Raw genomic sequence first — 25,278 nt, forward strand, 5'->3', positions numbered from 1 at the left:
AAAAAATCCCAAATCAAAAAACCCCAGGCTTTAACCTCCAGCTTTCCAATTGATGGTGAATTCATAGGACTTTTTTTTTTAAATCATCTTCCTTGAAGGCACTCAGTAAAATACTACTACTGCTATCACTACTAATTTTTTTTTGTCTTTTTGGAGACGAACTCACTATGCAGACCAGGCCGTCCTTGAACTCACAGAGATCCCCCTGTTTCTGCCTCCCAAGTGCTGGGACTACAGGTGTGTGCCACCACGCCCGACAGTATACCTCTTTTTTAAAAAAAAATTTTTTTGTCTTTTTGAGACAGGGTCTCCCTGTAGTCCCAGCTGATCTGAACTCACTATGCAGACCAGGCTGGCCTTGAACTCATAAAGATCCGCCTGCCTCTGCCTCCCAAGTGCTGGGATTAAAGGTGTGCGCTACCACACCTGGACTTAAAAAATATTTATTATTTTTATTTTTATGTGTATGCATATATTGCCCGCATGTAGGTATGTATACCCGTGTCATGCAATTCTCATGGAGGACAGAAGAGGCTATCAGATTCCCTGAAACTAGAGTTACGGACAGTTGTTAGGTGCCATGTGGATGCTGGGATTTGAATTCGGGTCTTCTGCAAGAACAGCCAGTGTTCTTAACCACTGAGCCATCTCTCCAGCTCCAATACTGTATAACCTCTTCAAGTTAGAAGAAATACATTTTTTAAAGCCAGGCGTAGTGGCACAGGTCTTTAGTCCCAGCACTCAGGAGGCAGAGGCAGAGGCTTGAACTCTGGGTGAGTTCAAGGCTGGCCTGGTCTACATAGTAAGTTCTATGCCAGCTGGGGCTACAGGAAGACCCTGTCTAAAAAGACCAAAAAAAGAAAAAAAGAAAGAAATACATCTTTTTGAGACAGAGTCCCTATAGCCACAGCTGGCCTTGATCTCTCACTATTACTATTTTATTTTATAGTAAATAAAATAGTGCTGCCGCAGCAGTAATAGAACTAGCTTGACACAAAGAAGGATAGATGTTCTTACCATCTGGAATATGCAGAATCATCCAGTCATGTTTTGCACAGAAATGAATAGCATGGCAAAGGGTGAGGGTTTTTCCTGTACCCTTCTCCCCATCTAAAGTGTGTATTAAGAAAACATCACTAGAAACAAGTTTCCCATCAAGAGCATTTCTCATCTTCAAACGAGGGGAGAAAATGTGGGCTTAAGAAGATACAGGTTAGGGCTGGGGACATGGCTCTGGTTAAGAGCACATATTACTCTTGATGAGGACTTAAGTTCAATTCCTACTACCCATGTCAGGCAGTAGTCTGTAACTCCAGTTCTAGGGGATCTGACACCCTCTTCTGGACCTCTGAGGTACAGCACTCATGTGCATAAACCCACATTCGGATATACACATACACACATAATTAAAAAATAAAAAAGGCCCGGGTAGGCAGGAAAGGATACAGAGAAGATAGCGCACAGCTGGATGTGCAAAATTGGTGTTTTTCAAGTAATGCAGAAGCTCTAGGGCTGGTTTCCTTATCATCAGACAAGCTTCACCGAAAGTCTTCACCTAAGCAAACAAAAGGAGAGGGTGGACATAGAACTTGTAACCATGTGCACACTAAGCCTCACACAGCAAGCCAGAGCTTTGTTCAGTTAGGAGAGGGCTGGCAATGAATTTGAAAAAACAAAACAAAACAAAACAAAACAAAAATCATGTAGCTGGGTGTCCATCTTTAATCCCAGCACTTGGGAGGCAGAGGCAGGCAGATCTCTGAGATTGAGGCCAGCTTGGTTTACATAGTGAGTTTAAGGTCACCTGGGCTTACAGCAAGACCCTATCTCAAAAGGACCAAATAAATAAGTAAATTGAGGTATATTATTTTATATCAAGTAAAACAAATACCTTTTGATTCTTTTTTATACATATATACATATACATACATGTATGTGTGTACCCTCAGCTCTAGTATTGTTTTTTCTTAAAGACCCCGCCCCCCTCCAAACAAATTGGACTGGTGTAGCAACTGAACGGAAAGTGCAATCTTCAAAAACTTTAATAGAACAGAAATGTTTTATCAGGTAATACAGTAGTAAAATAAAGAACAGTGGGAAGTGGCTTTCATATAAATGGGATTATGGAAAAGAATAGATGAAAGCTATGATTTGGGTATGAACTGTCTCCCCAAAACTCAGAGGTGGGATTTTGGAAAGTGCTAGATCCTGAGGGCTCTGACTTAATCAAAGAGTAAATCTATCTTATCCCTAGTCACTTCCTCTTGGTCTCTCTCTGTCCTCTGACTGCTATGACGTGAGCAACTATGTTCCACCATGCCCTTCTGCCATAATGCTCTGTCACTCTGTGCTCAGACCAACAGAGTCAGCTAATCAAAACTGAAACCTTTGAAAGTATGCCTGTAAAAAGTTGCTTTTTTCAGGGATTTTTGCCACAATGATGAAAGGAAAACTGATATATTAAGTCCCCCGCAAAGCAATTATGCTCCAAGGCACTTGAGAGATGTTAAATATACTCCCCCAAAATCTTGAAGGTAAGGACTGAACTTTGAAGGTCTTGCAATAGTTTAAAGGGTTATTTTTAGAGAATTTCTTTGGTTCTGTCTTCTTTCCTTCCCTCCCTCCATCCCTCCCTCCCTCTCTTCCTCCCTTCATTCCTTTTGGTCTTTTTTTAAAAAATATTTTATTATTTTTATTTTATGTGTATGAGTGTACTGCCTGCATGTATGTGACTGCACCTGTGTCGTGCAATGCCGTGGAGGTCAGAAGAGGGCTTTGGATTCCCCTGGAACTGGAGTTAAGGGCGGTTCATAACCGCCATGTCGGTGCTGGGAATCAAAACCAGGTCCTCTGCAAGAGCAGTGAGTGCTCTTAACCACTGAGCCATCTCTCCAGCCCCTCCTTTTGGTCTTTTTGAGACAGGGTCTCCCTGTAGTCACACCTGGAACTCCCTATGGAGACCTGGCTGGCCTGGATGTGCTGGGATTAAAGATGTGTGCCACCACAGGGTCCTATTTCTAATCCTAACAAAACACTTGATAACAAGGCTGCTATGGTCTGGAATTTACTTATTAATATCATTCCCTAATTAGTGAGACAATTTGATGAAATAAAGGGCACAAAGAAGAATGACATCCTCTGGATCTTTAGCAAAATACCACTTGCACAAGCAGGTTTGATATTTATTTCATTAGCACAGCATAATTTTATTGTGCTGAAAACAATTCAGCAAAAGTTAGTCATAATAACTGTCATAATAATTGTGGCAATAAACCATGCTGATGTTATGGCCACAAAACATCTTTTCAAATGTAAAAATTTTTCTAAACAAATTATTCAAAAATAATCCTCGAAAACACTTTTGAGCTGGGGATGGTGTCCCAGACTGGAGCTATGGGGAGACCCTATACCAAAACAGAAACAAAAGCAGAAGAAGGCTGAAGCAGGAGAGCTGCTGTAAGCTGTAGGCTGGACAGGGCTATAAAAGAAGAATCTGACTCACAAACAATCGGGAGGGCTGGAGCAAGAGTTCAGTCGGTAAAGAGCTTGCTATACAAGCAGGAGAACCAGTTTGAGCCTCAACACCTACATAAGAAGGCTGAGCATGACAGATGGTGTGTGCTTGTAACCCAAGCACTGGGGAGGTAGAGACAGGTAGATCTCTAGAGCTCTGTCACCAGCTAGTGTGGCCTAACAGGGGCTTTCCAGGTTCCAGTAAGAGACCCTATCTCAAAAAACAAGTGGCCGGGTCCTGAAGATGGACAACTGAAGTTGATATATGGCTTCCATATGTGTGCACACACACATATGAACATGTACACATACCCCTTGAATATAGCACATACATACACAAAAAAGTTTTTTTCAAAAAATCATTTGCATTTAGCTCAGGAATGATTTTGTTTCATGGTTAAAAGAAATGCTTTATGACACCAGGTCTCATTTAGATAAGTATAACCTTGAACTTTAATGAAAAAAAATTTTAATTTATTTTTATTTTATGTGTGTTTTACCTGCATGTCTGGAGGTGCATCACGTACACCCAATGCCCACAGAGGCCAGAAGATCTCCTGGAACTGTTAGCTGCCATGTGGGTGCTGAGAACTAAGTTCTCTGCAAGAGCAGCCACTGCTCTTAACTGCCAAACCATCTCTCCAGTCTTGACCTTTAGCTTCTGATCCTCCTGCTTCCACTTCTAGAGTGCTGGGTTGATAGGAATGGGTATGTGCCACCACATTCAGTTTATGAGATTTTAGGGCTTGAACCCAGGGCTTTGTACGCACCAGGCAAGCACTGAGTTCTATCTCTAGCTTCTACTTTCATATTTTGGTAAGGCAAATATTGTTCGTCTTATTTTTAATTAGTAAGTGACAGAATCTCACATTATAGCCCAGGCTGGGCCCTAACCTGAAACAATCTTCTTCCTGCTGCCTCTCAAATGCTGGGACTGTAGGTATGTGCCAGTACAAGTATATCCAGCTTAGATTCATTTAAAATAATTATTTGAATGCCAAGATTTTTGTTAACTTTTTGGGTAGGGTAGCTCAAGGAAAGAAAATATACTGCTTATAAAAGAATGTTTGCCTGGTTCTAAAATGTATTTAAAGTGGTTAACAAAAGATAAACATTAGTAACTGTAGCATTCACAAAAGATATTCAATAGCTGAAATTCTGTTTTTCAGATTCAAATTTCAAATTTCCATTAAACTTCTCATTTAGCCTCATCCTTTGTATTTTGGGCTCCCCCAGTTTCGTTCCATGTACTGCGTACCTGCATCACAAATCGAGGCGGCAGGCCATGGGGAAACACCATCTTCAAATCCTGGAGGGGGATGCTGTAGTGCTGGCCTTCATGTTGTTCTCCATGCTTGGCCTGGGGGGTAAAAATAGACTTTGAAGCATGGTGGCACACGCCTGTAGTCCCAGCACTTGGGAGGCAGAGGCAGTGGATCTCTGTGAGTTCAAGGCCAGCCTGGTCTACATAGTGAGTTGCAGGCCAGCTAGGGCTACAGGGAGACCCTGTCTCAAAGATTGAAAAAAAAAAAAAAAAAAAAAACTTTGAAAAGCAGATAGGTGGGGTGTGGTTGTGCATTATTATCCCAGCAGTCAAAGGCTGAAGCAGGAGGATTGCCTTGAGTTCCAGGAGAGCCTGAACTACAGAGATGTCTGAAAAGAAACAAACCTGACCAACCAATCAACCAACTAACCAACCAAAACTGAAAAGCAAAGCGGATACTGTTTTGTAGACCACAACTACAGAAATAATTTCTCATAGCTGGAAATATATATATATATTTTTTTGAGACTTTTTTTTTTTTTTTTTTTTTGTCTTTTTGAGACAGGGTCTCCCTGTAGCCCCAGCTGTCCTGGAACTCACTATGTAGACAAGGCTGGCCTTGAACTCACAGAGATCCGCCTGCCTCTGCCTCCCAAGTGCTGGGACTACAGGCGTGTGCCACCACGCCGGGTTATTTATTTTTATTTTTGAGACTAGGGTCTCCCTGTAGCCTCAGCTGGCCTGGAACTTGATGTGTAGTCCAGGCTGGCCTTTATCTCACAGAGATCTGCCTGCCTTTGCCTCCCCAGTGATGGGATTAAAGGCATGCACCACCACGCCCGGCATTGTACTGGTCCTTTAAGGAAAAAATTTTGTCAGTCAACATAAAAATCAATAATTAGTGCTACTTGTAAGGAAATGAATTTAGTGAATTTTAATGTGCTTTCTTTAATACTGTCTATACTCAGCAAGATTCTTGGCCCTAAGTGAATTCATTACTGGATCACAGAAAGGAATGTGGACAGCATCATACAAGGACGGGGAAGAACTATGTTCAGTGCTGGCTTAAGTGTACCACCTACATGAGCATATGTAAATCAGTTTGGCATCTTTAAATTTCAGTTTTCCTGATATAAAAAGCTAGCAACACAAACTACAATAGCTGGAAACCCCCATATAAACATTAAAAACTCACCGGGTCACTTTCACTGGTTCGGGAAATAGCTCTGGGATGCTCAACTGGAACCTGGTTCTCTAGGTGAACAATGCTTTGGGATGCCTGGGAACTGACATGGAAAGAACATCCTGGGTCTAGCTACAAAAGAAAACATTTTAGTTTTCTGTAATTATCAGGCTTTTTTATGCTTGTTAGAACAGTGAGAATGTTGAGCCATGTCTGTATCAAGGAAAATATGACAGTAAAATATATTTTAGTTCTATGTAAAATAGATCCTTATTAATAATTCACTAAATCCAATCACATTATTCATCCTCCAAATCTGTTCCAGCTTATATATCACCACATCAAGGCTCTGTCCTAGATGAAAACAAAGAACTTTGTCAGAGAGAGTTCAGGAGCACAGCACAGTTATTGACAACCTAAGGCATTTAAAAAAAAATTTTTTTTTTTGGTCTTTTTTTTGAGGCAGAGTTTCCCTGTAGCCCCAGCTGTCCTGGAACTCACTATTTTTGAGAAGGGTGTCGCTCTAATAGCTCAGGTTGGCCTCAAACTTGTAATAGTCTTGCCTCAGCTTCCAAAGTGCTGGGATTATGTGCTGCCATAGGTACCTTTATTTTCTTGAGCTGGAGACTTGCGAAGTTACCCAGGCTAGCCTTGAATTCCTAGGCTCAAGTGATTCTATCTGAGCATTCTGAGTGGCTGGGACTACAGATGCGCACATACCACTGCACTCAGCTCAGGAATCTTATTTTAATCCACTTACCCTCTGTGATGAATGGTTACTAATACTGTGCAACTCTCAGCTGCACAGTAACTGCAGTCATCACAGTTAGGGTATTAGTGTAATATTCTTCACTAGGGCTAGCTATAATTATACTTTCTGTAATGATTTTCTTGCTAGCTATGACCTGGAATAAGAATCCTCCACGTAATGAGGGGGAACGTAAAGAGTTCAGTGAAGTAAAAAACTGCTCTACAGGCAAGTCAGTGAACTGTACTCAGAAATTTCTGAAACTGGGTGGGGGCACAGATGAGATTTCAGGAGATAAATTCGAGAAAATACTAAGGAAAAAATCCACAAAATTAGCAGGGCATGGTAGTACATGTCTGTAATCCCAGCATTCAGGCTGGAAGTTAAAGAGTTCAAGACCAGTCTGAACTATCTGAGACTGAACCCAAAAAAAGCCAACATGGTGGTGTATGCCTTTAATCTATCTCAGCACTCCTGGGGGCAGAGGCAGGCAAATTGCTGGTCTACACAGCAAGTTCTAGCTGGGACCACAGAGGGATCCTGTCACAAAGAAAAAACAAAACAAAAACAAAAAACCCAACAACCCTCAATTGAGCTTAAAGATAGTGAAGCCTTACGTAGAAGTGAAATGACAATGAGGAATACAAGAGAGGGAAGAGAATAGGAGCGGTAAGTATAGAACGAGAGTTGCCTGGTAAATCAATAGGCAATATGAAGGCTATCCTCACTCAGCAACCTCTTAAGTATAGAAAATATAGATTATTTTTGTACCACCTTTCCTAAGTACTCTGAATGTCATATACATCCTTATTTTCCAGATGCTTCCAGTCAAAAGCAATGATCTCTCTCTCTCTCTCTCTCTCTCTCTCTGCTAACAAGCACTGTTTTTACATTGAATGGCAGCTTTATTGACCCTGCCTTGAACTGAACCTTGGTTATCATTAACTGAGTATTTCTAAGATGCTAGGTTTACTGTGTATTATCTTTGAGCCTAGAATCCCTGAAGATAGGTAAAATATTATTTGATAAAAACAAAGTTTAAGAAAATTAAGCAATTTTGACTAAGTTAGTAGTACTAGAATTTAGAATTTAGATCCAAGGCTGACTCCAAAATTTATTTATTTATTTATACAGGGTCTCTCTATGTATCCCTCGTTGGCCTTAAACTTGCTATGTAGACAAGGGTCTCCTTAAATTCAGAGATCCCTCTATGTCTTCCTCCCAAGTGCCATGATTTAAGGTGTACCACCAAGCCTGGACAAAATATCTATTTTTAAAACTTATGGGGTTGGAGAGATGAGTCAGCAGTTAAGAGCATCCACATGGCAGTGGATGCTAACCACCAGTAACTCCAGTTCCAAGGGATTCGATGCCCTCTTCTGACCTCCCTGGGCACTACAGGACACAAGTGCACTTACATAAATGTAGGCAATATATTCATACACATAAAATAAAAAATATTAAAAAAGTATACATTAAGTCAGGTATGGTGGCTCACACCCTTAATCTCTAGCTGGCCTGGAACTCACTATGAAGACAGAGATCCATCTGCCTCTGCCCACCTGAGTGATGAGATTAAAGGTGTGCACCACCATGCCCAGTCCCCCTCAAAATTATTTTTTTAAATTGAAACTGGACAGCTGGGCGTGGCAGTGCACACCTTTAATCCCACCACTTGGGAGGCAGAGGCAGGCGGATCTCTGTGAGTTCAAGGCCAGCCTGGTCTACACAGTGAGTTCCAGGACAGCTGGGGCTACAGGGAGATCCTGTCTCAAGACAAAACAAACAAACAAACAAACAAAAAAACTGGATAGCTCAGTGGTTAAGAAAGCATACTACTCTTCCAGAAGACTTCAATTCAATTCCTAGCACTCATGCTGGGTAGCTTACAACTGTCTTTAACTCCAGCTCCAGGGGATTCAGTGCCTTCTTCCTATGGAAGCCAGTAAAATTTTTTTAAAAAAATTTAAAAGTTGTATATATGGGCTGGAGAATTGGCTCAGTAGCTAAGAGCACTGACTGTTCTTGCAGCAGATGCATGTTCACTTCCTAGCACCCACATAGTGGTTAACAATTGTCGGTCCATTTCCAGGAGATCTGATGCCCTCTTCTGGCCTCCAGGGGCATTACATGCATGTGGTGGACTTACATACATGTAGGCAAAAACACATAAAATACATAAAAAATGCTGGCAGAGGCTGGGCATGGTGGCACACACCTTTAATCCCAGCCCTTGGGAAACAGAGGCAGTGGATCTCTCTGAGTTCTAGGCCAGCTGGGGCTACAGGGAAACTCTGTCTCAAAAAGACACACACACAAAAATTACATTTATTTGTGTGTGTATGGGTACACCCATGCCATAGCATATATGAGGAAAACCTGGGGAGGTGGCTCTCTCTTTACAATATGTTTGAGTCCCAGAGACTGAACTCCATTCATCAGGCAAGTGCCTTAACCCTGTTAGCCATCTGACTGATCCTGTGTGAGACAGGATCTTACCATGTAGCACTGGCTGGCTTCAAACTCTAAATAGACCAGCCTGGTCTCAAACTCACAGAGATCTGCCTGTTTCTACTTCCCAAGTGCTAGGATTAAAGGTGTGTGCCACCATGCCCAGCTGACTGTCTCTTTTTTCACTTAAAGAATTACTTATTTATATAATCTATTAGTATTCTGTCTGCAAGTATGTAAATTCACCATGTGCATGCAGTGCGCACGAAAACCAGAGAGGGCAACAGATCCCTTTGAACTGGAGTTATGTATGGTTGTTAGCCACCATATGGGTGCTGGAAACTGAACCAGGGTCTCTGCAAGAGTAGCCAGTGCTCTTAACCTCTAAGCCATCTCTCTAGCACCCATCCCTTTACTTTTTAAATTTTAAATGTTCCTAAAATGTAGGTATGTATGTGTGTGGGCATGTGTGCCACAGTGCATATATGGAGGTCAGAAGACAATTTGTGAGTTGCTTCTCTCTTTTCACCACGTGGGCTCCAGCAATAGAACACAGATGATCAGGTTTGGCAGTAAGCATCTTTACATGTTAGCCCCTTTTTCATTAAAAAACAAAACAAAACAAAACAAAACAGTTGGGCGTGGTGGCGCATGCCTTGAATCCCAGCACTCCAGAGGCAGAGGCAGGTGGATTTCTGTGAGTTCGAGGCCAGCCTGGTCTACATAGTGAGTTCCAGGATAGCTGGGGCTACAGAGAGACCCTGTCTCAAAAAGACCAAAAAACAAAACAAAACACACTTATTTATTCATTTTAGAATATATGCATGTGTATGTGTCTGAGAGCATATGTGTGTGCCTGTACAAACACAAAGCCAGGAGAGAATGTGGGGTGCCTGCTCTCATTCTTTTGCCTTTTCCTTGAGGCAGGGCATCTCCCTGAATCTGGGGCTCATGTTTTTTTCTCCTAGGCTGGAAGCTGGCAAGCCCCAGTGATCCTCCTATCTTCTGCCTTCCGAAGAGCTCGGGTTCTAGGCATGCTTGGAACCCCAGCCTGTTATGAAAGTGTGAAGATCTGCCTCATGGATCTGGTCCTCATGATTGCACAGCAAGTACCCTTAGCTGCTGAGTCATTCTCTTCAGTCCTTCATAGTATCTTTTTATTTTCTGTGCATGTGTGTTCAGGCCAGAAATCAATACTGGGTATCTTCCTCAGTTCCTTTCAATGTTTTTTTTTCCCCTTTTGAAACACGGTCTCTCACCAAACCTTTAGCTCACTGATATGGACAAACTGCCTGGACAGGAAACTCCAGTGATCTTGTCACCGCTTCCCCAAGTGTATACCCCCACACCTGGCTTTTTATGTGGGTGCTAAGGATCTGAACTCTGGTCCATGTTGTGTCACATATATTTTACCAAATGAGCTGTCTCCCCAACTTGATATCATATTATCTTATACACATTTGTCTCCCATTCTAGGCAAAAGGAAGAGAAGGGGTCAGATTTAATTCATCTGATTTCATTCATTCATTCATTTCATTCAGTCATCAGATTTAATTTCTCTGAGTACCTAACATTTCACAAAATCTAAATACTTGTGCCTAAGAATAAAGAACTTTTCTTAAAGTCATGATAATGAGCAAGTACATGAACATCCAGCTAAGTGAAAGGAAACTGCTTTGGAGTCAGTTCAGTGAACTATAACTTGCAAATTCTAAATCATTACTTCATTACTTGCAAATTTCAATATAAGTAACAGTGTAAAGAAACAGGCTACTGTAACTTTGTGGATGTTTGTAAATTAATTTTATAGCAGAGGCAGCATGTCTACCAATCAGTTCGATATTTTCCTAAATGTCTTAGCTTCCCTTGTAGATAGGCTAGAGTCATGTTACTCCTGGCTAAAGTGTCAAGAGTGACAAGAACTTCAGTCATTTCTAGTCAAATTCAGTTAAAGGTGGCTATAAATTCTGCTTTCTCTTGCTGTGGTAGCTTAGGCTACATATTAAGAGTCTGAGGAGGCCGGGCACGGGTGCACAACTTTAATCCCAGCACTTGGGAGGCAGAGGCAGGTAGATCTCTGTGAGTTCGAGGCCAGCCTGATCTAAATAGTGAGTTCCAGGACAGCTGGGGCTACAGGGAAACCCTGTCTCAAAAAGACCAAAAGAAAAAAAAAAAAAGGCTGAGGAAAAAAAGGACAAGATATAGAAGCTTATAACCTCAGTATTGCAATCTAAATAATATACCACCTTAGAAATTTCTATGTCCCCATGTCTGTCTCTTTTTGGGTTGTTTTGAAACAGGGTTTCCCTCTGTAGATCAGGTTGGCCTTGAACTTTCAATCTTCCTGCCTTGGCATTCCAAATGTAGGGATTATAGGTGTATACCACCACAGGAGAAAACTAGGGCCAGTGAGATGGCTCAATAGGTAAACACAATTGCTGTGTAAGCCTGGAGACCCAAGTTCAAGCCCGTGAACCATGTGTAAAAGTGGAAGGAGAGGACCAATTTCAGAAAGCTTTCTTGACCTCCACCTCTGTGGCCCTCCTCTCAGTAATAATAAAAAAAATTTAAAGTAGAAAACTTAAAAATATTCAATGGCCACAAGATGGTGCTATTTCTACAGCAATCTTTTTTTCTTTACAGTAAATTAAAAGCTGGTAAAATGGATACCTTATAGCTCAAAGTATGAGCTATAAATGGAATCAAGAAGCTAGTCTCATTTCTAGGAAAAAATACCCATAGCACAGCTCTCTTTGCACAGTTCCAGAATGAACATTATATAGTTCTCAAAAGAATAGCATTCATGGGCCAAACTAGAAGGTTACCCTGAGCCAAACCAAAAATATCTACAAAATTCTTTTCACCAATATCTCACTAAAGCCTGGCTTCAGCTGTTGCCTAGTCTTACAGAAGGAAACACTTAAGAATAGAATCTATTCTTCTGTTGATCTTTGCTTTTATTTCTCTTGGAATACTTTTTTGAAATGATGTTTCGTTTTGATAATTCCAGGATGGGAGTTCAGAAAGGGGGAAAAAAAAAGAAAGAGCAGAAACAAACAAATACCTTCTCCCAGCCCAAAGCTGTACAAAAAGCAGAGCTCCTTTTCTAGGTTCTGATCTGTAGTCATATAATCTGATCAAACTGACCAAGCCCTTCTTATTCAGTTTTTACCCTCAGGATTAGCTCTAACTAATCCAGGCTGGGTACTGCTAGTAAGTGCTACAGAAGCACCATAGGTCAAGTCATTTATTCATGACTACTGGAATGTGGGGTTCTACAGAACGTGGATACCATGCCAAACGGTATATTGGCACATTGGTTAGTTAACATGCTTCAATTGAAGTAAACTAGCTAGGTATCTACTTACACAAGATTTGCAATTTCATGGCTATCATGACAAGCACTTTACCTGATCTTGCTTGGTCTTTTTTGTTTGTTTTTTGTTTTTTGTTTTTTTTTGAGACAGGGTCTCCCTGTAGTCCCAGCTGACCTGAATTCACTATGTAGACCAGGCTGGCCTTGAACTCACAAGGATCTGCCTGCCTCTGCTTCCCGAGTGCTGGGATTAAAGGCATGCACCACTATGCCTGCTTTATTATTTTTATCTCATGTGGATATGAGTGTATTGCCTGCATGTGTGTGAGTGCACCCATGTCATGTAATGCCAAGGAGGTCAAAAGAGGGCTTCAGATTCCCCTGGAACTGGAGTTAAGGACAGTTCGTAGTTGCCATGTAGATCCTGGGAATTGAACCCGGGTCCTCTGCAAGAACAGTCAGTGCTCTGAACTGCTGAGCCATCTCTCCAGCCCCAGTTTTGGCATCTTTTTTAAAAATTTATTTTTATGTGTATAAGTGTTTTGCCTGCATGTGTGCATCTGTTCCATGTGTAAGCAGTGCCCTTGGAGGCCAGAAGATGGAACAGAATTCCCTTGAACTGGAGTTACAGGTAAGCTACCATGTGGATGCTGGGAACCAAACCTAGGTCCTCTACAAGAGTGGCAACTGTTCTTAATTGCTGAGCCATCTCTTTAATTGCATCTTCAAAGCAATAATATCATATTGTCACGAAGATGAAAAGAAATGAAGTATTTAGTGAAATTCCCAGTAGTATCTATACTAGTGAGTTATCTTAGAGAAGTACTGAACAAACATGGTAAATAGTTAAAAAGCATTAAAGAAACCAACATGATGACCTTGGCTTCAATTTGCAGCCCAGGCAGGTTGTGATCCTTCTGCCTTATTGTTTCAAGTGCTTGAATTGTAGGCCTGTGCCACCATATTCAGTTTAGAATGCTTAAAAAAAATTCTTTTAGAGCTGGGTGTGGTGGCGCACACCTTTAATCCCAGTGCTTGGGAGGTAGAGGATGGCGATCTCTGTGAGTTCCAGGCCAGCTGGGGCTACAAGGAGACCCTGTCTCAAAAAGACAGGGTGTGCATGTCCACATGAATGAGTGTGTATGTGTGTGGGGGTTATGTGGAAGCTAGAAGAGGGTGCTGAGACTGTAATTCTGGTTCTCATGGTTAAGTTCTCTTAACTGCTGAGCCATCTCTCCAGGCCCTGACCTTTTTAAATTCAGAGATGGTCTCATGTACTCCAGATAGGCCTCAAACCTGTGATGTAGCTGAGGATGAACTTAAAAATTTTGTTGTTGTTGTTTGAGACAGGGTCTCCCTGCATCCCCAGCGGGCCTGGAATTCACTGTGTAGGTCAGGGTGGCCTCAATCTCAATAGATTTGCCTGCCTCTACTTCCCTACTGCTGGGATTAAAGGTGTGTGGCACTGTGCCCACTGTGAACTAGAATTTTTTTTATGTTTCTCAGTGTATTGCCTGCACGTGTGTAAATGCACCCATGTTGTGCAATGCCCATGCAGGTCAGAAGAGGGTGTCAGATTCCTTGGAACTGGACAGTTGCTAGCTGCCATATGGGTGCTGGGAATCAAACTTGGGTCCTCTGCAAGAGCAGCTCTTACTGGCTGACCCATCCCTCCATCCCGTGAACTTGAATTTTTGATCCTTCTGACTCTAACTCTAATTTTTGGATTAATGGATTACCAAGTGCGCTACCATGTCCAGTTTATGTGGTGCTGGGATTTGAACCCAGGGTTTCCTGAATGCTGGTTATGCTCTTTTTCAAGTTACAGTCCCAGCCCCAATAGTCCTTTCTTTTTCTTTTGCTGTGTGTGGTATATGTACTTGTCCATGTGTATGCCTGTGTGTACATGTGTAAAGGTCAACTTCAGGAGCTCTCTTTGATTGTTCTCTACCTTACTTTTTGAGACAGGGGTCTCTCTCTGATTCTGGAGCTCATCAATTTGGTTAGGCGGGGCGGCCAATAAAACTTCAGGAATCTGTGTGTGTCTTCGCCATCATTTTCAGGGTTATACATGTGCCATCACACTCAGCTTTTACCTGACAGAGATCAGAATTCAGCTTCTTAAGCTTGCATAGCAAATACTTTACTGATTGAGTCATCTTCTCAGTCCCCGGGACAGTCTTTTTTTGGTCTTTTTGAGACAGGGTCTCCCTGTAGACCCAGCTGGCTTGGAACTGATAGCAGACCAGGATGGCCTCAAATTCACAGAGATCCGCCTGCCTCTGTCTCTCAAGTACTGGGATTAAAGGCGTGTGCCACCATGCCCAGCTCCGGACAGTCTTTTTGAGACAGGGTCTCCTTGTAGCCCCAGCTGTCCTGGAACTCACTATGTAGACCAGGCTGGCCTTGAACTCACAGAGATCCACCTGCCTCTGCCTTCCCAGTGCTGGGATTAAAGGCGTGTGCCACCACACCCGGCCTGGGACAGTCTTTCATACATGATTTTATTTTATTATCAAATGCTGCAAGTTTAGATGGGCAACTTGCTTTTCTTCTAAATATTACACTAAGGGATGAGAACTATTAATCCAATAAGAGAAATAATATAATTATAATCAAATTTACCTGTTTTTAAAAAATGTTAATTATCCTATCACTTTATCTTAAGCACACTGTTTTTAAAAAAAATTATTGTTGTTGGCCGGGCACACGCCTTTAATCCCACCACTGGGGAGGCAGAGGCAGACGGATCTCTGTGAGTTCAAGGGCAGCCTGGTCTACATAGTAAGTTCCAGGACAGCTAGGGCTACAGGGAGACCCTGTCTCAAAAAGACCAGAAAAAAAAAAAATGTTGTTGAGACAGTCTCACTTGGTAGGCCAAACTGGCCTTGAATCCCCAATCCTTCTGTATTAGCCTCCCCATTACTGAGATTACAAGCATGTTCCACCATACCCACCTTGGAGTGTAGCTATTCTACTAAGAACTGGTATTTGAAAATTTTTTAGGCAGTTTAGGGAAGGATTTCTATTAGGACTCACCTTATGGACCCTGAAGAAAAGCCTTGGTATTCCTTTCAGCATTGCCCCTGTACTCTTTTTTTTTAAAAAAAAAAAAAAAAAAAAGAAAAGGTGAGCTACTGCTGGAAAAAAATTTATTTGTAATATAAAAGACTGATATTAGAGTAATGTCTAGAATATATAAAGATCACCTATGAATTGATAAAGTGGGTAAAAGACAAGAACAAGCATTTCCTCAGGAAACACAAATGGTTAATAAATTCAATCTCATTACAAATCAAGGAAATGCAAATTAAAACCATCACAGTGAGATACTACTCCCAACAATCATATTGAGAAAAACGAAAAAGACAACAGTTGTTTAATACAAATATATTGGAAGGTTGATCTTTGCAAAGTTGAAAATGTGCAAGTACTCAGTCTACTCCTTGGTATTCTAGAAAATCATTTATGCACATACACTGGGAAAGATATAAGAATGTTTATAGTAAAGGAGTATGAATTATTTGAAAACAATGAAAAATCCAAATATTCACTGACAGACAAGTAGAGATATAGTCATCTTATGGAATACCATATAGTCAAAAGAAGGAACTACAATTACATACTTCAACATGGATTAAATGGTATCTGGCATATAATTCAAATACATTTCAAAAACATGCACCCAGGAGGTAAGGACAGCAGGATCAGAATTTCAAGGCCAGACTGGGATAAATGAGCTCCTGCCTACCAAACCAAAGACCACAAAGCTTCACTATTTGGAGCTTCACATATATGGTAAGACTGAGACGGAAAGGCAAAAGAATCAACATGTACAATAATGTAATGCCTAGGGAGGAAGAAAAGGGAAGCAAAGGGGAGGCCACCTAAGGAAACTGGTTAATGATCTATTGTTAACACTGGATAATGGATACATGAGTATTTTCTTTTTTTTTGTCTTTTGAGACAGGTTCTCCCTGTAGCCCCAGCTAGCTTGGCACTCACTATGCAGAACAGGCTGGCCTTAAGCTCACAAAAATCTACCTGCCTCTGCCTCTTGAGTGCTGGGATTAAAGGCATGCAACACCACACCTGGCTGAGCATTTATTTTATTAGTACTGTTATGTTATCTTTTTTTTGAGACAAGTTCTTGATATGTAGTCCTAGCTAGCCTGGAACTATGTACAACATGTTGGCCTTGAACTTGTACAGATCCTCCAGCTTCTGTCTCCTGAGTCCTGGGATTACAGCTGTAAACAATCAAATCAAGTTTGTGTCTTAACTCTTCTGCTGGTGTGATAAAATACACTGACAAAAGCAACTTAAAGGAGACAGGGTTTATTTTGCCTTATAGTTCCAGAGGGTATGGTCCATCTCGAAATAAAGGTATGGCAACCTTTTAAAAAATTATTTTTATTTTATGTGTATGAGAGTTATGCCTGCATGTATTAAATGCACCTGTGCCATGCAGTGCCCTCGGAGGCCAGAAATATGGCAACAGGTTGGAAAAAAAATAGTGGCATAAGCAGTAAGCCTTCTGGTTACACTGCATCCATACTCAGAGCTTACTTCCAATGATCTACTTCCTCCAATGAGGCTCCACCTCCTAAAGGTTTCACATCCTTCCAAACACTGCCACTAGGTGGGGACCAAGTGTTCAAACACCTGAGCCTATAGGGGACCATACCACCTTCCTTTTTTAAAACTTAAAAAAAAAAACCAAAAGTTTTTTAGTGGTGGCACAAGCCTGTAGTTCCAGCACTTGGAAGGCAGAGGCAGATCTCTGTGAGTTCAAGGCCAGCCTGACCTACATAATGAATTCCAGGCCAACTGGCACTACAGGGAGACCCTGTTTCAAAAAAAAAAAAACAAAAAACCAAAACCAAAAAACCCCCACAAAACTTTATTATTATTTTATGTGTATGAGTGTATTGCCTGCATACATATAAGTGCACCCGTGTTGTGCAATGCCCAAGTAGGTCAGAAGAGGGTGTTGGATTCCCCGGGACTGGGAATTACGGATGGTTAGCTATCATGTGAGTGCTGGGAACTGAACCTGGGTTCTCTGCAAGAGCAGCCAGTGCTCTTAACTGTTTAGCCATCTCTCTAGCCCTGTTTTTTTTAAAAACCGTTTCAGTCAGACATGGTAGTGCATGCCTTTAGTCCCAGCAGAGGTAGGTGGCTCTTTGTGAAACTGAGGCTAGCTTGGTCTGCATAGTGAGTGCCAGACCAGCTGAGGCTACAGGGACACCCTGTCTCAAAAAGACCAAAAAACTTTAAAAAACTTAAAAAAAATTTTTTAAAAATTTTATGTGTATGAGAATTATGTCTGCATGTAAGTGCACCTGTGCCATGCAGTGCCCTGAGAGGCCAGAAGGAGGTATTGGATCCCCTGGAACTGGAGTTATGGATGGCTGTTAGCCACTATTTGGTCCTGAGATTTCAAGCCAGGTCTTTTGCCAAGAGCAGCCAGTGCTCTTAACTGCTGAGTTATTTTTCCATCCTTTGCTTTATTATTTAAAAAAATAGTATCATTACATGGGGCTGGAGATAGAACAGTGGTTAAGAGAACTGGCTGCTCTTCCAAAGAATCCAGCATCCATGTTGGGTAGCTCACAGCTGCCAGGAACTCTGCTCCCAGGGAACTGAATGACCTCATCCTGCTTTCATGAGTACTCGCACACACGTGACATACACACACAGACATTAAAAAAATAAATCTTAAAAATTTATCACATTTATTTTAACAACGAAGTGGAGATCTTTTTTAAACGTTAAAAACTCATTTAATTTTATGTCTTATAGAGTTTATAATGAGTAAAAGATTGTACAAGCGTAATAATTCATCTGTAAACCTAAAAATATACAGGCAATTTTAAAAGAGATGTACCCTAGCTCAGAAAAATGTTATTGAATAGGTTAATGCTGTTGTAATGAAATGCTTCTTCTAATAAACAAAAACAAAAAAAATTTATCACATTTTATTTATTTAGTGTGTGTATACATGTGTGCATATAGCTTATGTGCAGGTCAGCACTATTTCAGGTTAGAATCAGTAATCTCCTTCCACCATGTGGGTCCCAGGGATTGAACTCATCATCAAGTTAGTCAGCTGGTACTGTTTCATTATCATTTAAAAATTTTTTAATTTTATTTTGAGTGCCTATGTGTACAATGCTCAAGGAGGCCAGATCTAGAGGGTTTTGGATTCTCTAGTATTTGAGCCACAATGTGGGTGCGAGAAACTGAACCTGGGTCCTTTGCAAGAGCAGCCAATGCTCTTAACCACTGAGCCCGTTTTATTTTTAAACCATGAGTTAAATTTGCTTTTTTTTTTTTTTTTGAATATTGGAACTATTTAGTCAGAAAACTCTAATCTTTTGGTGGCTAAAAGATTACAATATTTCTGAAGAGATGGCTTACTGGTTAAGAGCACTTGCCTGTCTTGCAGTGGACCCGAGTTCAATTTCCAGCACTCACATGGCTACTTCCAACTGTTTGTAACTCCAGTTCCAGGGGATCTGACACCCTCTTCTGGCTCTCTTAGGCATCAGGAACAAAGGCAGGCAAAACACACACGAAAAATGAAAATAAAGACTCCAGAAGTTGGGTCTATGGTGGTTCATGCTTATAAATCCACCATTTGGGAAGTGAAAGCAGGAGGACTTCTCTGAATCTGAGGGACGCCTGGACTACATAGTGATTTCAGGTATAGCCTGTGTGATAGAATGAGACTGCTTCCCAAAGCACCTTCTCCCAAAACAAACAACAAAAGACCCCCCAACCCCAGTGGTGGTCTGAACTACAGAAGATATCAAACCAGACACATACCAATTTTTTTTAATACACATAAACCAACAATAAATTTCAATAAATAACTTACAGCATTTTAATAAATGCTTTATTTAATAAAATATATTTATAATAACATAATAGGTTATATGAATACAGGTCCTCTTCCTCACTCTATCGCCCCCCTTTATTCTCTTTGCAAATGGGAATCTCACTATATAGTTTAGGCTGATGTCAAATTCACAATCCTTCTGCCTTTCTACCTGCTGGGATTCAGATGTGCATCACCATACCCAGATGAAATCTCTTTCAAACTATCTTAGTGTACTTTCACCTTTTTTACTTAAAGGAAGCAGTTTATACCTTCTCTTTGGCATATCTGGATTCCCAGCATTATTGCCCTTTAGTTTTGGCTACTAGGAACACACTGCAATGCTGCCACAGTTCATTTGATATCCTAGACAGCTATTAAGTGATTAATCAATGTGTAGCATGTAGTGTAGATATGCTTGATAAAGAGATGTTTTGGGTCCTAAGTGAGATGGAATGGTACAGCACAAGATTTCATCAAGCCGATCAGACTAGGAACCAAACTAAAACTTGTGAATTGTTTATTTCTGTAATTTTCCATTTAAGATTTTTGGACCATGGTTGACATTGCATGACAATTCATGGAAAGCAAAATCATGTATAGAGACTACTGTACTTCCATCACTATCTAGCAGTGACAGAATAACTAAAGGAAATCTTTTAATGAAATCTCAAAATAATTATTAATTTTGTCCAATAATTTCCAGCTCTGTTACAGCACAAATTATTAAAGCAACAGTAACAAGAGAATTGCACCAACTTAACTTGTTACTGCGAACCAAGCCCATTGAATACAATGAACAAACTGTTATAGTCCTTGACCTAATGAAGCTTCTAGTATGGTCAAGAGAGTCACAAACTCCTTTGAATTTCATCTCCTTTTAATTATCACTTACTTTTTTTCCTTTTTTTTTGTCCTTTTTGAGACAGGGTCTTCCTGTAGCCCCAGCTCACCTGGAACTCATTATGTAGACCAGGTTGGCCTTGAACTCACACAGATTCCCCTGCCTGGGGATTAAAGGCGTGTCCCTCCGACGAAGCCTGGCTGATCATTTCTTTAGTTTTTTTGTTTTTTTTTGTTTTTTTTTCTTTTTTGAGACAGGGTCTCCCTGTAGCCCCAGCTGGCCTGGAACTCACTATGTAGACCAGGCTGGCCTTGAACTCACAGGGATCCACCTGCCTCTGCTTCTGGAGTGCTGGGAACCACGCCTGGCCACCAAAGCATTTCTTAATTCAGTCATTCTAGAAATGTGTGAAGTACTTTTGTATGCTTACCTACGTGGTAAACAAGACTGGGGATGGTCTCTACCGGCCTGTCTCCCTTTTACCTACAGGACTCTAGGTCTCCTTGCTGTATCTGAAAACCAGAGACTTAACATAGAAGTTCCTGAAATATTTGGTCAATACTAACTAGCCCTATAAAATCCAACAAAGTTCTACGGCCTAAGAAATTTGAGAAATAATTCAGTTACTCACTTCTTGATTAATTATGATATACTTGGTATGTTAAAAATCTTATGGAAGACTATAATAAAGAAATTTCAAGTAGTTAAGGCTGGCCTTGCACTCCTGATTCTCTAGCCTCTACCTCCCAAGTACTGGGATGACAGGTTTACGGTGCTATATCTGCTAAGAGACTTCATTTTAAAGTCCTTTCCAGACTGGCTTGGCCCTCAAATCCTTTTATTGCAAAGCAGCATTAATGCCATTGTTCTAGGTGATGGTGTAGACAGCTTCTACTGAACTGAGTGTGGGTTTAAGTCCAAGGATGGAGCTTTTTTTTGGTCACAGGCTGAAGTGAGGTTCCATCTATTTTGCATGTTATCTGTTCCTGTAACTTTTCTTGCCTTACATGTCTTCATTACATAGCAACCACCCAAATGCCCACTACTACCTGGTGCCTAATACATAATGCAGAAGAGTCAACAAGCAGGTTTGAGACTGCTATTAGTAGAAAGGTCTGCTTGCAAGGCTGGCTCTTAACGAATGTCAAGGAACTTGGATTATAGGAGGGCTGTCACTATATCCAGAACTGGTTAAGTGTGTGAATATAGGTTTGGGGTTGTAGCTCAATGACAAGAGTTCATCCCTAATCTGTAAGTCACAGAACCTGAAGATGGGTTTGGCAGCAACAGTGACCACTCATTCCATGCTCTTCTCTGTGTCTAATACCACAGACACCCATCCATTACTACTCAAAGTCCATCTTTGGACGAGCTCAATTTTCTTAATTCTTTTTAATCCTTCCTTATGCAAACTACTACCCTACCTTCTGTTTCTTTAGCACTAATTCCCTTGTGTCAGGGGCTTTTGTTTTTAGTGCTGTTCATTGGTAATCTGCTTTCCAACATCAAGCCAGTATCACTCTAGTAATATTTGACTTGCCTAACTTTTTGTTCCCCAGATCTTGCCAATGTTCCTTGGTGCAAAAACTACTATGGAAAAGCTGTAAGTTCTGGAGGAGAGCAGGAAAGAATCAGGTGATATGGTCTACAGGCCTCTTCTTCCCACAGTGCTGGTGGTCATGGGCTAGTCTTCTAGGTATGGTACAGACACTGGAAAATGCTAATCAGAAAAATGTAACCAACTTTCCATTCTAGGACACAATTATCTTGCAGAGAAATTACAACTAATCTTCATCTAGCTCTGAGTCTCTCTAATTCATTTCCCACACTGAAGCCTTGCTTAAAATTTTCTCTTTATTGCTTTTAAGATACACACACATGCTCATATATATATTTCATACATATCTAATAGAAAAATAGTAAAATTCTTTAAAAAGAGAGGGAAGGAGGTGAAGAATCTTACAAGTCTGATTCTAAGCTGGACATGGTGACTCACAGTTGCAATTCCTGCTCTTGGGAGTCTGATGCAGGAGTACTGCTGTGAGTTCAACACCAGCCTGGCTACAATGTCCAGGTCAACCTGGGGGTCTCAAAAAGTATAACAAACCTGAGCAGTCAAAGAAGAGGCAGGTGGATCTCTGTAAGTTTGAGGCCAGTTGGCAGGCCAGCTGGGGCTACAGGGAGACCCTGTCTCAAAAAAACCAAAACTGAGGCACATTTCCTGAAACAGGGAACCCATTTTGGAGCCTTGGTTTCCTTTGGGTTGAAGCCCAGGGAGAATGAGGCCAAAGCAGTTAGTTTTCAAGAAAACAGCACAAACCAGCATTGGATGCTTGGCTACTTAATTATGGAACCATGAAGCCAGGAAGGCCCTGCCCTAAAGAGTAAACCAGCTGTGGGCAGGGACTGCTGCTGGGAGGAGTTAAGTCCAAATCGGAAGGACTGTAGATTCAGAGCGATCCAGCTGAATAAGCTCAGAATGAACACAGATTCAAGCCTAAATACCACAAGCGCAGCCTCAAACACCAGAACTCTGCTGCAGTCCAGGTGAGTGATCTGCATTCATCAAAACCCTGCCCCTGGGGTCTTCATAACCACAAGTACTGACTGGGAGGTCCAGCACCTTGCAATGGAAGAATATTTCAAGATGGAACCCAACCCTGACCAAGAGGGTCTCAAGGCTCTAGCTGCCAGACTAAACCTGGAAGAGGAGCAAGGTGAGACTTGGTTCAGCACTCGCAAAAGAAGCATGAGCAAGGGCTGGAGAGAAGGCTCAGCGATTAAGGGACTGACTGCTTTTGCAGAGGACCTGGGTTTGATTCCAAGCACCCCCATGGTGGCTAACAACTATCTGTAACTCCAGTTCCAGGGGATCTGGTACCTTCTTCTGACCTCCGAGGGTACCGCACGACATGGGTGCACTTATACACATGCAGGCAATACACTTATACACATAAAAATAAATAAAAAATTTAACAACAACAAAGCATGAGCAGTCAAGTATCTGATGATACATTCATGTTCTACAAATGCCACAGCACCCACAGCTGCAAATCTGAAGGCTGCCAGGTCAGCCATAAGCACAGTATCACTCTAGTACAAAATCTGTAACCCAGACCACTGGAAAAAATGGGGTGACCGTGATGTGGGGCTGGAGTCTCTGTTCTCCCAGAGGTCCTCGGAGCTCCCCATGACAATGGAGGCCTTCCAGAGATTGTTGGTCTTTGCTTCCACACCTGAGGACTAAGATGAAGACGAGGAACGAGATGGAGATGAGGTTCAAGATGGAGGTGGTATGGAGACAGTGTAGCAGACGATGAACCAGGAGCCCGGGGGTTCTGAATCTAAGGAGTTCTTCTCCTAGACCCAGAGGAGATGAATTCTGTCCCTGCTCCTTGCTTAGTGATTTGTGCCTCTGTCTGCCCTACCCCCAAATAGCTGCTGGTGGGCTGTTACAATAGTCCTTGATTTGGAGTTTTCTTTCTTTTTCCTGGGAGGTCACCTGATCCCAGGCTAGCCATCAAACTTAATGTGTAGCAGAGCACGACCCTGAATTCTTCAGATCCTCCAGAGAATTGGGATTATTGGAAATGCCTACTGCCTGCCCATGTTTTCTTTCTCATTCTTTTTGTTTTTTGTTTTCTGAAACAGGATCTCACTCTAGCTCAGGCTGGCCTGGAACCTAGTGCTGGTGGTGAGATTCATTTTGTGCCTACAGCATGTGTTTTGGTTGGGGTTTTTGTTGTTGTTTTGTTTGTTTTTTGGTTTGGGGTGGTTTCTAGGGGTGGCTTTTTTTTTTTTTTTTAAGCTGAGTTTCATGCCCTACCCATCCCTGAGTGCTAACTTGTTTTTTCTTCCTAATTACTGTGTTTAGATAACTGAATGGCAGATTGATAATAAAATGATATTATTAATAGACTAAAAAAAAAAAGAAACCCAAAAAACGCCCCCATGCAAAACCAAACTCCCCCCAACAAAGAGATAAACAAACACACAAAAACAAAATAAGGAGGGGTCTGGAGAGATGGCTCAATGGTTAAGCTCTTGCAGAGACAGGACTAGAGTTCAGTGCCCAGAACCCATGCCTGGTAGCTCACAATCACCTGTAACTCCAGCTCTAGGGAATCTGACACCTTCTCTGTGCTTCTCAGGCACCTGCACATATGTATACACAGACACACACACACACACACAATTGAAAATAAATCTTAACAAACAAACACAGAATAACAAAATGAGGGCTGGGGATGTAGCTTAGCTGGCAGAGTCATCACCCACAAAGGACAAATTCCTGGGTTCCATCTCCAGCACTGCTGAGTGTGGCAGAACATGCCTGTAATCCTAGCACTTGATCAGTAGAGGGAGGAGGAGCAGAAATCATCCTTAACTATAAAGTGAGTTCAAAACAAGCATGGGCTACATTGAAGGACCCGACTGACAGCAGGAAGGCCATTTTAGAAAAAGAACTGTAATCAGCCATTCGATAAGCCAAGATTCTAACCCAGGTCTTGTGAAACTAGCAGTGGAAGATAGGACGTTTGCAGTCGGACCACCTGCCACCACCCTGAGGCCCCTACCGGGAAGTTAGTGATAACAGCCCCTACTGGGAAGTTAACGATAACAATCAGTTTCACCCATAGCCCCCTCTGAATTTGGCAATACTGTTTCCTCATACCTTGTACCCATTGAAATGCACTAATAATAATCTTGTAACCATGCATCTGCTTCTGTACCTTGCTTCTGCTCTATAAAAAGCCCCCCCAAACTAAGCCCGGCACGCAAGTCCTGACCCGAGCGGGACTCTGCGTCCGCAGGCGCCTGTGTATGAATAAATTCCTCTTGCTTTTGCATCCCGAAACTTGGTTTTGTCCCTGTGTGTTGAGCGCAATTCTTCATTTGGAGGTCCCACCGAGATCAGCTGCATCACGCCGGGGACAACCCGAGTACCGGGGAGGTAAGCTGGCCAGCCTAGGTGTTCTCGTTGTGTTGTTGTGTTGTCTTGAAGTAGTCATTGTGATTGGCTGTGTGGAGTTTGCTGCTGTTCTGTGTTACTTTGTCTTTTGTGGGGACCCACAA

At 41.7% G+C, this 25,278-nt stretch overlaps 1 protein-coding gene across 1 annotated transcript in view; it reads right to left on the reverse strand.

The window, feature by feature from the left end:
* Dap3 (death associated protein 3) overlaps positions 1-25,278 on the reverse strand; it is a 49,220-nt gene that overhangs the window by 12,464 nt on the left and 11,478 nt on the right. Inside the window, exons 2-6 of the mRNA XM_008854055.3 lie at positions 15,515-15,568; positions 5,973-6,092; positions 4,772-4,873; positions 1,447-1,555; positions 1,018-1,110 (exon numbers count right to left, since the gene is read on the reverse strand). Coding sequence (XP_008852277.1) covers positions 1,018-1,110; positions 1,447-1,555; positions 4,772-4,873; positions 5,973-6,092; positions 15,515-15,556 — 466 coding nt within the window. The 5' untranslated portion in view covers positions 15,557-15,568. The remainder of the gene's footprint in view (positions 1-1,017; positions 1,111-1,446; positions 1,556-4,771; positions 4,874-5,972; positions 6,093-15,514; positions 15,569-25,278) is intronic.

Source organism: Nannospalax galili, unplaced genomic scaffold (genome assembly GCF_000622305.1).
Source record: "Nannospalax galili isolate Female #2095 unplaced genomic scaffold, S.galili_v1.0 scaffold591, whole genome shotgun sequence".
Taxonomy (NCBI): domain Eukaryota; kingdom Metazoa; phylum Chordata; class Mammalia; order Rodentia; family Spalacidae; genus Nannospalax; species Nannospalax galili.